Source organism: Pogona vitticeps, chromosome ZW-PAR, assembly GCF_051106095.1.
Source record: "Pogona vitticeps strain Pit_001003342236 chromosome ZW-PAR, PviZW2.1, whole genome shotgun sequence".
Taxonomy (NCBI): domain Eukaryota; kingdom Metazoa; phylum Chordata; class Lepidosauria; order Squamata; family Agamidae; genus Pogona; species Pogona vitticeps.
In genome coordinates this window covers 6242556-6259327 of record NC_135800.1, presented here as the reverse complement: position 1 = coordinate 6259327, position 16772 = coordinate 6242556, and the positions used below count along the sequence as shown (strand labels likewise).

General features: G+C 46.7%; 1 protein-coding gene across 7 annotated transcripts in view; it reads right to left on the bottom strand.

The window, feature by feature from the left end:
• Positions 1 to 16772, bottom strand: part of DAB2IP (DAB2 interacting protein) — a 152284-nt gene that overhangs the window by 62054 nt on the left and 73458 nt on the right. The window contains exon 1 of one of the 7 annotated variants that reach the window (XM_072984964.2): positions 5718 to 8319. The exons of the other annotated variants lie outside the window; for them this stretch is intronic. Within the exon in view, the coding sequence (XP_072841065.2) occupies positions 5718 to 5770 (53 nt within the window). The 5' untranslated portion in view covers positions 5771 to 8319. Of the gene's footprint in view, positions 1 to 5717; positions 8320 to 16772 lie in introns of those variants that run through there. 7 annotated transcript variants of the gene reach the window in all.

Genomic DNA, 16772 nt, shown 5'->3' with positions numbered 1-16772 from the left:
GGGGAGCTGTCGGCCACTCTACATGCCCTGGGCCAGCAACAAAGCTGACCCAGTTATGGGTGGGTGTCTTTTTAGGCAACATGGCCTTCCTGCCAGCCCCATCCTGGCTTTGCGCACTTGCCTCTGTTGGCGCCAAAGATCGCCAGCTGCCTAGAGCTGGGAAGTTACAACTCACACAGCCGCCTGTAACAAGTTACTTTATGACTGCAACAAGGCTGGGAAAAGTCACGTTTCCACTGTAACGCAATGAGTGGGGCACAGTCACTGCATTCGTCTCATGCTTTCTTGTTGGCGTTCTTGTCCCGTTTTAAGGACATTTTTAGGAACCTTTGGACAAGGATGTCTCAGGTTTTATGGTAGCCTGTAAGCAACCACCCTGAAGGGAACTAAAACTAATGGGAGGGGTGGGGAAGAAAAATCAAACAGGTAATGCAAAATTACCCTTTCCTTTACCACTCCAATGAGTAACAACAATGAATTTTACCTTGCAAAACACTGAAAGAAGACATGGGAACAAACTACTTTTGCAAAATGGCTTTCCAAGCACAACCTAAAGGGAGTGGGAGGACAAATGGGCCCTATCCACCCCCAAATCAGTGGAGGAATTTGGAGGGGGAGGACAGGGGGAAGTGGCTGCTGTGGGGGGCAGAAGAAGGCAAGGCGGGAGGGTCAAAGAAGCTCGTGGGTTGTGTCATCAACTCAGGAGACCTCCCCTGGCAGGAGCCATCATTCCTGCCCCAAACACACACACCCTCCTGTTGTCAGGGGTTCGTCCTGCCTGTAACTCATGGCAGTTTGCTTCTGACTGGGAGAATTAATCTCTCTTGACAGCTGAACTGAAGTATGATCTCCCTCATCATTCCTGACTGCATGCAATTTTTCCTTAAATCTGTCACGATGAAACCCACGTCACAACAAGAGAAGGAAAAATAGGCCAGGAAGTCCCCCCCCCCCCCCCGCTATGGCTACAGTTTGTTTTTTTAAAGCTAGAGGCACAGTAGAAGCACTCACTGGGGTTTTACCTTCCAAATAAATACTGCTTGCTTCTCCGTGTTAAAGTTCTGATCCAGAGCCTGGGAAAGGCCCCTTCTTTATCTCAGCAGCTACAATCCTCCAGCCTGGTTTGGGATTCTAGCAGGTGTCATTTTAAAAAGTGACTTTTCAAAGCTGTGTCAGTTCTCATCCAATCTGAACAAAATCCTGAGGCTCTTATTCTCTTGGCCTGATCCGTTTCACAGGGCATTTGCAAAGATAACAAGGAGGAAAAGGAAGGGGATGGTGCGCGCTCACACTTCCTTGGAGGAAAAACACAGTCAAGCTCATTTTTAAAAGCCTAAGTTCTTTTCCTCAAGCAATTCACATGGGCTTCATCAGATGAAAAGGAAGAAAAGAGAAATGCAGGGTTTTCTCAGCAGAGCAGGACCCCACACAAATAAGATCAAGTCAAATGCAGAGGTTTAGAAGAGTTTTGTTTTGTTTTTCGGGGGGGGGGGGAGGAAGTTCCAGACTCCCTCAACCCACACTGGTTACTGGGAATTGCCATTTTAAAAAGTAACTTTTCCAAGCTGTGCCCAAATGCAGCAGAATTTAGTTGTCTCAAAAAAGGGGAGGAGGGCAAGTTCATGGAAATCCTGGAACAGAACCTACTCCTGATGGTTGGATGGTGCCGTAACTGGGGATGATGGGTGTTGTTGGTCAGGAAAGGCCACTTGAGTGCTCTTTGGAATAAGACTGAGAGAGTCATTGAGACAAAGACACCCAGGGTATCAATCAACACCACCAATTTCTTCTTCCTTGGGAAGCTTAGTGAAGTCAGGCCTGGTTAGTCCTTGGGTGGGACAGCTGACCAGGGAATCCCAGGCAGGCTCTCCAGAGATGGATGGGTACCCATTCCATCTAAACCCAGCCTCAGAGCCACAGCTGACTCGTCTGGGCTAGAGGCATACTGAGGGTCTCACTCTGCTTTCTATGTCCCTCTTCCAGGATGTCTATGTATCGTCTCTCTCTCAGACTTGCTGTCCTAGACAACCCCCTCTCACAGCTTATCTCCAGACTCCTAGGCTCCTCGACTTTTTAATCAAGAGGGTGGATTCCTTGGCCTTTGCACCTGCTTTGCTCAAGAAAACCACCCTCGTCCCAATTTTCAAGGTGATCTCTGCCAGCGCAGCAGTGCCTCCCAGATGCTGCTCAGTGAGAAATCCTCAGAAATCCAAAATTCCAAAAAAAAAAGCCTTCAAACGGCACCTTTCCCACGCTTTTGCAGAAGCCAGGCATCTCTTCCGTACACAGAACTTAAATTTGAATTTTTCTACCCGCTAACATACACTTGAAAGGGTCCAGTGACTCTTTAATGACTATGCTGGAGAGAGAGAGAGAGGGATGGAGGAGGGGGTAAAGAGCCCAGGGTCTTTTTTCAAAACTTTAGGTCCCTTGTCCAACCCCCTCCTCACTTTAAAGAGATCGGAAAAGCCCTCAATTATTTCCCAAGGTTGCTGAGAGTTTGCATGAAACAAGTATTTAAAAACAGCCATGACTGTGACTTCCAAAAAAAGACAGACACTTGTTAACCTGGAACAGTTGCTTGAAACTGGCTAATTAGCAAGAGAGAGAAGAAAAGGCAGCTTTGAGGGATGGGAGGGGAGGCAGATTAAGGGGAACCCCCCCTTCGCAAGAGGTATCTTTAGTAGCTACACAGAAACACAGGGACAACGTGGTCTCCTCTGCACTGGGAAGAACCACACCTGTTGAATTGCTGCCAAAGGAGAGAGCTCAGCACTGCATCTAATTCCTTTTTAATAAGAATACTGCAAAAATCCATAAATTGCTTCCTGAGAGAAGTTCAGAATAAAACCTTTGACATGCAGGAGAGGAAGCAGGACTGAGAGGCTGCCACCCGTCCTTGCTTGGCGGCCTCCTCCTTCAGTGATCGGGCTTTGAAAATACCACAAACCGAGAGAGAGGCAGTCACAGCTCAAACCAAACAGGGAAGCTGTGGCTTTGTTGGACTTTGTGGGCAGCAATCAGTGAGATTATATATTATCTCTTAGTCAGACACTGGGAGTAGACTCTGGGCTGCCGCTCGGTGGTATAGTTTAGTTCCTTGATCAGCAAGTGTATTGTCTTCTATTTTCGCCCAGTTACAAGCGTAAGGAGCTGGAGCCTCCTGTTCAAAGGCCACACAGTCAGCACTGGCCCGCTGCGTTCCGCCAACAAAAATATCACATATTTCTACAAAAATGGGAAAAGAAGGTAACTTCCTTGCAACCAGCAACCGAAATGGAGATTTTGGTTTAAGGCAGGGTCATTCAATGCTCCTTCCGAGTCCTCTTTCTGCTACCTCTTCAACATCTGGCACACAAAAGCTCTACATTTGTCTTTCCAAATGAATTGTTTCACAAGTAAAGGGAAGACGATTGCAGGGGTCCCTTCCACCTCCTTCCCCCCATCTCGTATCAGCGAAATGGGTGTCATGAGAAGACTGTTTTCTCTCCTCCCCCCCCCCCCGGCCAAGAAGGACTGCTGGTATTTCCTGCTTAGGAAACTTCCTGTGGGCTCTTACTATCCTGTCCTCACTGCTAGTGTCCCTTCCAGTTTTCTCCCACCACCAAGAGCCCTCCAGATCTGTTAGCAGGAGGACAACTCCAACTATCTTCAGAGTAACAACAACCAACAACCCCATCATCTTGGAGATCAGCCTGAGAGCACACGTGTGTTCACAGACTGGTCCTTCCCGGGCCAACTTGGTAAAAGGAGAGGTCTGCAGCCCCAAGGGGGGGGGGCGCTGAGGTCATTCAGCAACATGTTGGAATGAGGCACTCTGTGCAAGCTTAAAGGTGCTCCCTCTACAAGGGCCCATCTGCTCCAGCATCCTATAGAGCCTAAATGGATTCTTTCAGGAAGCTGACAAAGCAGGAGTCAGAATGATATTTCTCCTCTTTTAAGAAAGCTCTGGAAAAAAAAACGCATTTTGCTGAGAATTTTTTTAAAAAACTGAACTTCATGGAACTGTCCTTGATTTTTATCTTAAAAGCCTCTTAGCTTTTAAAACTATCTGGAAGTTTGTTGTGGCTGCTGGCATTTATTGATTTTATTAATCCACACTCTTTATCGCAGTATGGGCTTTTTGTCACGCCAATCGTTTAGAGACAATCGGTTGCATTTATAACATTTTAAATTAGGATATTTAATTATTTGAATATTTGACACATTTTAATATTGCAGATACTCTGAATAAATGGCATTTCAACCCCTTTTGATCTGATCTCTCGGCTGAGACCCCTGGGGATGTCATGGGAGTGCGCCATTCAGGGACAATGGAAAAATTATATCCATGCATCTGGTGGATATTGCAGTACCCTGCTTATGAATTTCAGGACTAGTTTGCAGATCGTAGCAGCAGCAGAATGCAAAATAATGAAAACAACAAGGGTACCTCTGAGCATGCCTTAATACCAAATCTGAGAAAACCCTACCCTTGAGCCAAGATATCATCAGTCTGGGTCCTGTTTATGCCACCTGTACTTTGTAGGCAGATCTTGACAACAGGGCTGTCCGAAGTCTGCCCTCCCCCCCAGGTATCGTCCAGCCTCTGGCATGCCTTCCTGGCTATCAGTTTTCATGCTGCCCCTTCCCATCACCCACCCTCCTTGTTGCTGGAAAGCCTAGAAGGAAGGTAGCGATCTCAGGAATCAATAGTCCCTTGAAGTAAGACAGAGAATGAAGGCAGCGAAGAACAGGGCCTTTAAAAAAGACAAACAGCAGCCCCGGGTTGTAAATTTAGGTGGCCTGTGTTAAAGCTTCAGGTCTCCAATGGAGGAACTTACAAGCCGGGAACATTAACAGTTCAATCCATACAATATACATGTTTCAGAACAAGAGAGTAACTTTATTACAGAGGATTGCTTCCCCAGGTGAATTTATGGGGCTCTTTCTCTCTCCCAGGGTCCTCCTTCTGATTCAATTTCAACATGTTTTATTGCCCGTAGGTAAATTCCAGCTGGTGGCATTTACAAAAGTGATGTTACATAAAGACAGAGATGGAGGAAGAAAAAAAAAAGGATCCTGGTTTAGTCTGTGTCCCATATGGGCTGGAAGGAGGGCGGAGGGCGATCCAGAGGGTGACAGGATTTCTGGAAATCTCTGGCTAGTCATTGTGGGCAACCGGTATGTAGGGCTAGCTGGCCTTAGCCTCATCAGGTATGGGTCTTCTCCAAGGATCCCTCTAATGCTGTGGAGTCATCAAGGCAAGGTGGTGGTCTCACAAATTCACAGAGCCAGTGAACAAAGACCTGGGACCCCATTTACACTGAATCTCAAACAGGGTGGCCAGTCTGACTAAGGAAAGCAAAGCAGCTGTCGGATAGGGAATGGGGAAAGGGTTTCACGCACAGTGCCCTGAGGCATGTGAGCTCGTCTTTACTCTCTCCATAGAACAAAGAACTACACCACTACATCCAAATCATGTAAGCAGACCTCGCAAGCCATACAGGAGGAGGAAGACACAAGCAGCCACACCCAAGATGTTGAGTGGCCAACCATCCTACACCAACAATTGTCTGAGTTAAACCCTGTCTAGTCAAGTCAGATGTCGCCAATGCACTTAGAATGAGGCAGAAGATTGTCTTTAAAGAAAACTCGTTGCAGGGAGGGAGAGAGGGAGGTCATAAAAACATAGGCACGGTAGCAAGACGGTATGGAAAAGAGAGAATAAAAAGCACCTGTTATGTAGAGGGGCCTTCTGGCCCATAGCAGGATGCCCCCGCCAGCACATCGCTCACAGCCGGCCGGTGCCTTCTGCTCCAGAAAGAAGCCAGCGGGTGTCCTTGGGTCTCCTCTGCTTCCTCCAGTTTTACACTCCGCCAGCTTTTTGGGCAGAGCCTGGAGAAAAACATCCAGCATCCCACTCTGCCCTGGCCTGGCCACGGTCCAAGCTCATCCCCTTCCTTCACACTGTTGTCCATCTCGTTCCATCACCGGCCCTTGCAAACTGTTCCACCGCCTCCCCCACGGCTGGCGCTTTTAGCCCAGGCGATGCAGAGGTTGTCTTTCTGACCCTTATCTTGTTGGTGGAGGTATCTCAGAGCCTTGTCTTCTTTTATAGCAGGACGGGAGAACAGGGAGCTTCCCGTTCTGGCTTCCTTCTGCTGCTTCCTGGCGCCTTCCACTCCGCTTTTCTCTCCTTGGGCTTCCTCTTCTGCACACACCCCTGACAAGCCCCCTCCGGCCAGCCTCCCTGATCATACTGGTTTCCTTCTCACCCTGGTCTACAGCTCTATGGCGGCAGAACCTGTTTTTGATCCCAAGGCTCTCCTTGTCTCTACTCTGGAGTGTAGGGAGCAACCATAAACAACTTCATCCCCTGTTATTAGGTAGAGGCTGTGCTGTCAACACACACATGCGCTTTAAATAGAATGGCTCTCCCTAGCCTGGGGCCTTCCAGGTACACGGAAGAGCAACAACAAGAGGTTTTGTCATTGGTAAACACTCGGAAGACCTTTCCTGGTGGCAACAGATGATTAACAGATGACCTTGGAAGGTGGTGGGTTCTCCGTGAGGTGCAGGAGCTCTGGATTTCTTCCTCCACCAGACGGTTGGAGTCAACAACCCTCACGGTCTCTTCCAACTCCAGTTCTGTGATTCCCACAATCATGGTGGTGCCAGATGGGCTTTGTGATCCAACGGGATGCCCTAAGTCAGGAGGAAGCCGTTGGGTTGGGGGGGTCAAAGAACACAATCCCAGGCAAGTGTGATCCAGTGGGACTTCTCCTTTTTCCAGTCTTGGCCTACTTCTGTCCTCTTAAGTTACTGGCTCAGCTTTTCCCGGATGGGTGTACATTCAGAACGAGTTACTTTCATCCCAAGACATTTGGCTGCCTGAGGAGAAAAAACGATGGATGTTCCTCCCCAAGCAGAAGCTCCTGGTTGAATCCTCCATGTGCTTTTAATGCTGGTAGTGGAACAAGACCTTTCTTTGCTCCGAATAGAGCTGGCTGGGGGTGGGGTGGGGAGGTACAGAGCACCCAGGTATCTCCTCCAACCTAAGGCAGCTGCCCCATTCTGCCTCATGGTACGACCAGTTGTGTTTCCTTCCATAATTTTAGCAAGTGCTGCAAGTAAAATCTGGGTGACGCCATCAGTTATAACACATTTCCTGGTCCTTTGCAACTGGAAGCGTCAGAATAGATCATCTGGATCAGGGTTTCTTCTGAGGGCTATCCTGGGAGCCCAACAGCCCTCTTGTTTTCCAAGGAGAGCCAGCCGCATGAACCTAAAACTCAACTCTCTCCCAACCCCTTCCTCCTGCCTTTGCTCCTTCCCTTTTGCAGTTATGATCTCACTTTTCCACATCCCTCCTTCCCCTTGCAAAGTTTCCCCCTGGCATTGCACCTTCCAGACAATAATTTATCCAAAGACACATTTCACAAGCTTCGCAGCTGCCTCTTTTGGAACATATGCTAAGTTGTATTTTCAAAAAAATTTTTTTTAAAAATCCAGCCAGGATATTGCACCCCTGATGAGCTACATGATATGCTACATTTCCGGGATATTACATTTTAAAGCCTCATGCCGACGTAGGGGTTCAGTATTTGAACTAGTGATGGGAGAGGGAATCAGAGAGACGGGTAAGGATGGAGAGGGAAAGAGATTTAATTTATTTATGCCCTGAATAATCTCTCCTTTTTCTGAACTACTTCTACCATAATATATTCTGTATCTGCAGAATGTTCCTAATCTTCCTTTCCATGAGTCGTCATCATTCACATGAAATGCTAGGCACAAATCTCCCTCCGTGGGCAGACAGAAGAAGTGCATGGCAGAACCTGCAACCTGCAGACATTCCCATCAGAACAGCTATTATGGGGAGCTTCTTGAACGGAAGATCTGCCCAAAGGAGTAACATCAAGCATCTGGCAATTGACCTTGGTTGCGGAGAAAGGGGCTTTCAATGGACTACTGCTGCTGCTTATTATTATTATTTTTAATTATTATTGAGGTATTGTGAAACTGTGCTTTTAATTTTTCCCCGTTTCTATTGGTACTGCTTTTTAATCTTGTTGTGAACTGCCCGGTGTCCCAGTTTCTAGGAGAATAGTCTGTGAGTTGTGCAGAATTATAAGTGCATAAGTCAAATCAATCCATCAGTCAGTCAGTCAGTCAGTCAGTCAGTCAATCAGTCAATCAATCAATCAATCAATCAATCAATCAATCAATCAATCAATCCTGTGTCTTAATCTACCCACAAAGGACCACGAATCCAACCCCTGCTTAATCTATCCATGTTTGCTTATCACACAGCTCGCATCATGACACCTTCACTGCAAGCGCCCAACTACCTGCATAGATAAGAGGAATGAGGGAAGTAAGTAGCATTCCCAAGTCCATCTCTCCAAGTAATGTCTTCATCACAGGGTCGGGTGGGGACCTCAGGTCCTGCAGGGTTATGACTATTTCTGCATTTGGAATTCAATGCAAACACACTTGTATTTTCATGCGTATTAAGCAAATAAGGCAAATTGTGCAAAACTACCACAGCTGTTGCCTTGATGCATGGACTTTTAAAGATTAGAAGCACCTGATGGGCTGTTTGTGTCTTTTTGGTCAGTCAAGACAGACCTTCTGAGCTTGCTCCCTTTTTCTCTGTGTGTGTCCTTGGCTTGGCAAAGAGAAAAGGCCTACAGAGAGGTGTTTTGCTCAAAATGAGACCAACATTGCTTGTTGTTTCCCTCTTGCATTGAAAGAAAAGAACCTGCTGGGGCTTTAAAGATTCGCATCAAGGTCTCTCATGGGGTGGAGAGAGTCTACATTGACAAGAATGAAGAATCTGGCAAGTCTGCCTCACGTCCCTGGCTTGGATATGCATGAGGCTGGGTCCCAGGTTGCCAGTCAGCTGTCTGGGAAGCTACTCTGAGTCAGATATATGGATTTGTAAAAGCAGATGGGAAGCGGGAAGAGCAGATGGGGTCTCCTGAAAGGCCAAAGCACCCGGAGTTCATGAGGAAGCTATAAAGAAAATAATAAAGCCTCCCTCCTTCTCCCCCTCTGTGACTGATCTCCATATCTTTTGTCTAGCCAAAGGGAACTTCCTAAATTATTTCAGGAAGGTGAGACAAAGAGACTTATTTACATCTGAACAAAAGGATAAATCAAAGGAGGTGCTTTTTAAAAGCAACTCACTGGCCTTCTTTCTTTTCAGGATTCATGCATGCAAGGGCAGAAATGTACATCTCTAAGAAAACATCACCAAGGAAGAGCCAGAGCTTGGAAAGTTACATTTAGTAACTTTTTATAAAGTTTATAACATTTTTTTATAAAGTACGGCATTATACAGGTGCCAATGATAAATAAAATAAAGCTGCCTTTCTCATTGGTTTTTCGTGACCTCCTGTTGCTTTTTTTAAATAAAGAAAATAAAATGTAAGCTAGAAAAGAGATTGGCATAATAATAAATGAAACCATAGTTGTTAAAAGTCTTTAAGAAAGATTTGAGCGACCTTGGAGCCAAACTCCGGATTGGGAAGCTACCAGTGGTCCGGGTCAACTTGGTCACCAATAAAGGGCATGCCTCCAGAGTCTAGACTAATGGGAAAGTGCTGAACGTGGTTGAGAGCTCATTGGGGCCACTCCAGTGGCATGTCTTGGGGGTGCTGAGCCTCATCCTGCCCAGCCCATTCTCTGGAATCCTTGGCCTTTTTCCTGAAATCCATTCCCTTTTCTTAACTCCTCCTTCCTCTTTCCATGGCATATACCACAACATCTTTGGGACATGCATTAATAAAATGAAAAATTAAATCTGGGAACTAGCCACAGCTGGGGGGAGGGAATTTATATTGATGGGGAGAAGGGGGAGGGGGGTTAAGCAATGCATCATTCCTCCCCCCCATTTTTAGCCAAATAGACCATGGAAACTCCAAAAAGAATCAGAAACAAAGTGGCGTGGAGCCTTCCCTCCCTTAGAAAAATCTGCGGTGCAGGACTTCCCCCAACTCTGCTACTTCCAGGTGTATTGAGTACAGCTTCCATCACTCCCTTGGCTGAGGATGATGGGACCTGTAAGCCAATTCAGTCCCAGATGCTCAGGCTGAGGAATATATCTTATAGGGCAGACAGATGCCAAGGATTGTTTGTTTGTTTGTCTTGACCTATATCCCATCTCTCAAAACTTGGTCTCAAGGTACCTCACAACAAGATTAAAAAAACAAGTACAGGTTTGTTTTTTAAAAGGCGGTTCAGATTTTTTTAAAAAGCAAATCAACAGTCGCCAGGCTAGAACTCAACTAAACCAATTATAATGCTGAGATGTCTGTTTAATTGAAAGCAAACTGGAGACCCATTGCTGAAACTAAAAGGACAGACCCTGTCTGTCAAAGCTGCCGTTTTTTTTCCAGCAGCCTGCGAGTTGAATGGGAAGGCCAGCTCTCCCCAGACATCAGAAATCCAGTCCATGTCCAGCTCCAGCCACTTCTGCCCTATAAGGGCGGTTCTAAATTGTGCCCGCCTGCTCCAGCCCAATGGAGCCCTTGTTTTGAGGTTGCATGCCCTCTTCCCGGCTCCTCTTTGTTCTCCTCAATCCAAACAGTCCCTTCCCCTCCTTCTCCCACACTGCATTTTCCAGTGCACTTCATTGCTACTGCTGTTGTTGTTGTTGCTGCTGCTGTTGGTTCTGCAAATTACAGGCTATAAAGAATTAACAACCGATTATAAATCAATTTGCTGTGTTGGAGGGGGAAAAAAAGTAGGCAGGCTTTGTGTGGGGGCAGCTTCTCAAAAGCAAAGCAATTAGTTTGGTTCACATTTTAATCTACGGAAAATTAGAGGAAGACTGAAGGTTTTTTGTTGTTCGCTCTGAGGATGGGTTCAAAAATGCACACATGCACAACCCACGGGCTGTGTTTTGCAATGTAGCTGCTGCAACATTTTTTAGCAGATTGAAACAACAATCCATTAGTTAAGGGCCTAGTGCTCAGTGAGGAGGCAAGGCAAGGTGAAATTCTTTGCACACAGAAGATCAGCCTCTCAGGGGAAAGTGCAAAGCTTTCTACATGCAAGGACAGCTATTAGGAGTTATCTTTAAAACGTTCTTTACCCGTCTTTCTGTCCAGATCCTATCTCTCCCAATTATTTTCTCTGCTTCCAAAATGGAAACAGATGAACTGGGACTTCGCCCCCACAGTTCCATTTCTTTTTTAAAAAATCCAGAGCTATGAAGAAACTAACCACTATGTTATTTTCTAGAATCCAAAGAGGGAATGTAAGAGGTAAATTGTCACTCATTAATGAGGTGCTGCTGGTAGCATTTCCAGACCTGCACCCAGTTGTTTTGTTCTGTTAAAACTCCACATATAAAAGAGCAACCTGGATACGTTGCACGCGTGGAGATAACTGGGAATCTTCCGTACATGTGGTGCTTTGCAACATGACAAGCACATACATGCCTGGAGCATCGGGAAAACTGCAAAAAAGAGAGAGAGAATCTCACTGTAAACATGCAAATGGAGTGAGGGGCTGGCGAGGGTCACAGTCAGTGGGGTGGCAAGTCCGATCAGGGGCTTAAGCCCAAAATTAAAGGAGTTGTCTGAGGTGCTGAAATTAAAGACGACCCCATTGACCCTATGCATGATTTCACAGTATGTTTCCCATTGCACTTCATCAACGCCTGTGTAGGCACTTCAGGGCAGAAGATGTGAACATGCTGGAGGATCAGAGGCCATGAGACAAATTCTCCACCTCCCAGCCCCACATCTTTCTCACTTAGCCACTATTCAGGAGTGGAAAGAGGGAGGGGGGCTAAGCAAAGGCACAGAGTGGAGGAAGAGAGTGAACCTTTTTCTTTAAAATCTGCCCCAAGCATCCCTTACACACAATTCGACAAGGCCCCAAACCATAACCTGGAGTATAAATCATAATAAATGCATGCCACCAAGTCAATTCTGACTTATGACAACCTTCTCCAGGGTCGATCTCAGAGGAAAGGGTTTTGTATGCCCCCTCCGCCCTCACCATCCTTTGCTCCCCATCATCCCACTTCTTCTCAGCCCCCTTACCCAGTGAATCTGGCTCACAAGGCAAGGTGGCCTTGGGATGCCTGCCTTCACCAAGAACCTTTAAAGAACTTTAGTGTTATTTAGTTTTTAAAAAAATCAAGATAGCAGACCCTCTTTAGTGCCATAAAAAACTTAGGCAAAGCTTTAAAAACAGTTTTAGGGTGCTTTTTCGCCTGAAACTTCCCAGAAGGGAATGTCTGGTTTGCAAGAGCTTGAAAAAAACTGCCATTTTTGTTTGCTTTTAATGTAGAGCCTGGAGAGGAAGGAGGCAAGAGATAGCCAAAGCTTGGGGAAAGCGGGGTGGTGGTGGTGGGGGAGTAAACAAAGCCATGTCTGCATTGCGGGCCATCTCTCCCCATCCTCCCCCTTTTACTTTCCACCAGTTTTGCCTGGTGCAATAAAAAAGGGGGTGGGAGAGAACAGAAGCACCTCCGCTCTACACCTAGAATGGAGGGAAGCCAAAGTAAACAGAGGCCCTGATGCTGGGGCTTCGTACATGGGATATGAGAACTAACAGTAATGACTGCTTCTGAGCACATACAGAGGGCTGTTTCCTGCCCCACTGAAGAATTGAGAGTCAGATTCTCCAGACATCATGCTAGAAATTTAGGGATGATTTCCAAACTTAGAACTCAGCCATGTAGTTAAATTTTTGAAGTCATAAACCCAGCACGGTGGTGTGTGTATGTGGGTGTCTTTTGTGCCTCCAAAACAACTTCAACTCTCTCACACATGTCCAAAATAACACAACTGCCTAAATCAGTGCCAATTTACGAGGACCGTCCTGACTGCAATCCTATGAACCTAGGAAGAAGTTCTACTGCCTCCTCAGACAGCGTAGATTCAACTTGTAATACATGCTGAAGACAGGACACCCGCCAGCCAAAAAAGGCACCCTTTGGCTGTGAGCTGGAGGTGTTCCTTTTTAAAAACGCCATGAGGACCCCTGAGAAAGCAAAAGGCATCACCTGAAAACCTTGATATCACCTCATCCACCTGCCAGAGCAAAGAGGGTCTGGAGTTTCTCTTGCACTAAACCACATGGCTTCGCTGATCTTGCTCTTCCTGAAAAAGAAAGCGGTGTTCTCCCATCTCTCTCTTCCTGTGGGCTTCTGCTCAAATTCACCACCAATGTACTTATTTATTTATCCCCATTTAACTAAAAATATATATAATATTCAGCTTTCCTTGCCCATGTGTGTGTGTGTGTTTGCACGCATGTGCATGGGTTTATCTTTGGAGGACATAATTTCTGGCACAGGATTGAGCAGGGCAAGAATGAGCAAAAGACGCCCTTTTCCCATTCAGCTTGGATAACGTTGGCGTCACTGGGCGAAAGCGGGCAGGACTATCTCCTCCCAAGGACAGAAGTATTAAAGAGAGTGGCCTTGGTAGCATCCCTACACACCAACAACTACACAGCCCTTATAAACACCAGAGCCCCCTCCCCACTGGGATGGGACTTGGGGAGGCTGCCGACCAGTGCATCTGGCCTTCGTCTTCCTCGTGTCCCCCCCCATCCCCCCAGTATTTATAAATGAAGCCCTGCCAGCCGAAGATGCTCGGGCTGTTCCGGTTCAGGAGGCAGCCGCCCAGCCGATCAAAGCAGCAGCGCCATTAAGCCGCCCTCCTTTGTTTGGAAATGTCACCATCCATTATTAAAAATAATGCTCTCCCCCCACCCTAATACACCTGCGCTGGGGTACCCACGGGGCGTGAAATGTAACTAAAATTTCCTTCAGCACCTGTTCCAGAGATTGCTCCCCTCGTTCAACCAGCTTTTCTTTCCATCTTGTTTGTTTCGTTTTTTAAAAAAGAAAAGATGCCTTTGGCTCCTGTTATTTTATAACCCACCCTTCCGTGTAAAACCTGGCATGTTCTCGTTCCATTTTAATGACAGGAGATAACATCTCTCTCTCTCTCTCTCTCGCTCAGCCAGGCAGGGTTTCCCTGGATGGGAATCTGGCAAAAACAACAGAGGGTCTTCCCATCTCCCATCGCACCCCCATACTTTCCTTGAGTCCTGTGAAACTGCCCGAGACCTGATGCATGAATTCTACGACCTTCCTTACAGAACTTGGATGTCATTTATTAACATTACCCCCTCCCTAACACTATGCTCTTGTGGTGGGCAGAATAACAAAGGGGGCATAATGTAACAAGTGACCATGTTATTACAGAAGACATTGACTAGAGGGGTGGGGTAAAAATCTAATAAAATAAATAAATAAATAAATAAATTACTTCTAAGGAGCAACAAATAAGCTTATGACTTATTCCTAAAACACTGCAGACATGGTGTTTGTGACCCTTTTTGTATTTTAAAAGTGTATTTAATTATTTCCCACTAGCATGTCAGTAACAATTCCAGAATGCCATTTGTAGAAATATGGTTATTAAAACTTAAAAATAAGAATATGGAAATAGCTGGTTGCAAATGAGAACTCACTTGTAATGAATCCTTTCTCCTAACAACCTACGTACAGCCAAGTGACATTGTGACCACAAGATGGTGAGGAATTATTTCACCCCTTTTGTGGAAAATGGTAAATTACAGTTAACTTTCAGGTTCCTTTCGAGGTATGCCCTCACTAAACGGCAGAAGTGGAATATTACATAGCCCAGATACCGGTTCATGCTGTGCCCCATGCTGTTGTGCTCAGGCCTCCTAAAATCTTATTTGCATTTTAAGTCATAGGTAACCAAGAGTAATGGCATCTATGCCTTTTGAGAAATAGGAAGGAAAAGTGTTACTTCCCAAAACTATAACTTTTTTTTCCCAAAATGTGTTTAAAATGTGGTTGGTTGGTTGGTTTCTTCAACTGATGTACGGAGGGCAAAACATGGTGACAGAAGACAACAGATGGGAGAAGGTTGATAAAACCTAATATTTGTCCTGACTCCACGTGTAACCCACCAGGTTTATAGGATCATAGAATAGTGACGTTGGAAGGGCTCTATAAGGCCATCAAGTCCAAACCTGCCCCCCCCTGCACCTTGCAGGCCAGCTCCCAAGCTCCACCCTTTCTACTTAAGCTCCTCCTCTCTCTCTCTCTCTCTCTCTCTCTCTCTCTCTCTCTCTCTCTCTCTCATCTGCCTCTGCCCAGGGACAGGTCTTCTTGAAATCCCAAGCTGCAGAAACGAAATGAAGAGGCGTAACCCTCGGAGCTCTTCCAAATGGCAGGGCAGATGGGCAGCAACCCAAGAATCCGCCACGAGAAATGTCAAAAACACAGAGCGTGACATTAAAGCTTCCCCTTCTCATTTTCCATGGGTGCAGAGACAAGGAGAAGACTCAGCATCTCGCGAGATTGAGAGGAAGACCCTCCTCAGCCATCCCACGCCAGACCTTTGCCCCGCTCTGTGCTGCAACATGCCATCAAATCAGAGCCCACGACAATGCCAAGGGTGTCCCTCCACATCTGTGCCCTGATGCCGACGTTTTCTGTAATTAAGCCAGAGGTCCAAACAACGGCCCAGCTTGTGCAAGGAAAGGTCAGGGGTGATGGCGATCCGTTCTGCATCTAATTGCAAAGCACACAGAGCCAATTAAGGCAGGCTGCCACGGAGGGCTGACTGGGATGGGCGCAATCATTTTTGGGAGGGGATGCAGCAGCTCTTCCACCCCCGTGGGGAGGAGGACAGGCATAGCCTGGCTTTGGTTGGGAAAATAAGGGAGAAAGGCTCGCGACCAGCAAAGGCTCCAGGGGGAGAGAAAGTGTCCAGAGTTTTGCCTCCTGCTTGCTTCCACCACCAACTCATCAAAGACAGATCCTCCACGCAGCCTCTCACAGACCTAGTAGCTAATGATGGGGAGAGTGCAGCCTTCCAAATCACAGCTTGGAAAGAAATGGTCAGTGTTAGTGGAGTGTTGGGCTAAGACTTAGCAGATCTGGGTTGAAATCCTCCTCTCCCCCGATACCCACTGTCAGACCGGTAGGCCGGTCCTCTTTTCTCTCCAGTCTCCTTGGCCAGGCCCAACTCACAGGGATGTCATTGTGAGGACAAAGTAGGGAAGAATGGGGCTAAACCCACCAACCTGAGTTCCAAGATGTGAGTGTAATAAATACTGTATATAAGTTACTCTGAATAAATTCCTTTTGTGCAATCACAGCATCACTATAGGATAACCATGAGTAAAGTCATTCCCTTTGAGGTGTAACTGTAAATGTTTTAGTTACTCTTCACAGTTACACACTGTATGGAGACTCACCCTCTGAAATGAGATGTGATTGGTACGGCACGCTAGCTATCTTTTCGAACATAAATATTTTGGGGTACTTTCAAGTAATGAGAAGAGAAAGCGATACAGTTGAGGGCCGTGGAACTGTAACGAAGCATCACTTGCTACACTCAGCCCCAGGTGTTTTGGACTACAACTCCCATTCTCCTTCACCACTGCTGTGGGCCAGGGCTGAGGGGACTTGGTGTTCAACCACACCCGCAGGGCCACAGGCTCTTTGGTGTACCCACTGATGAGTATCTCTGAAGAACAAGCTCGGTCAGGTCTACTCAGAAGGAAGCCCTGCTGAGCCACAGGGCCTTGCTCCCAAGCAGCTGAGGAGGTGGCAGCTGTTTAACCCCCCCCTTCAGTGCCATCTCAGCTGGCGCCTGCTTCCCTCCCCATCTTGTGGCGGGGAGTACCACCCATTCATTACGGGCGGCTGGGAGGAATCCTCTCCTGCTTTTCTCTGCAGAATCCCTCTCCAGCCGAGGCATTTAACCACCACA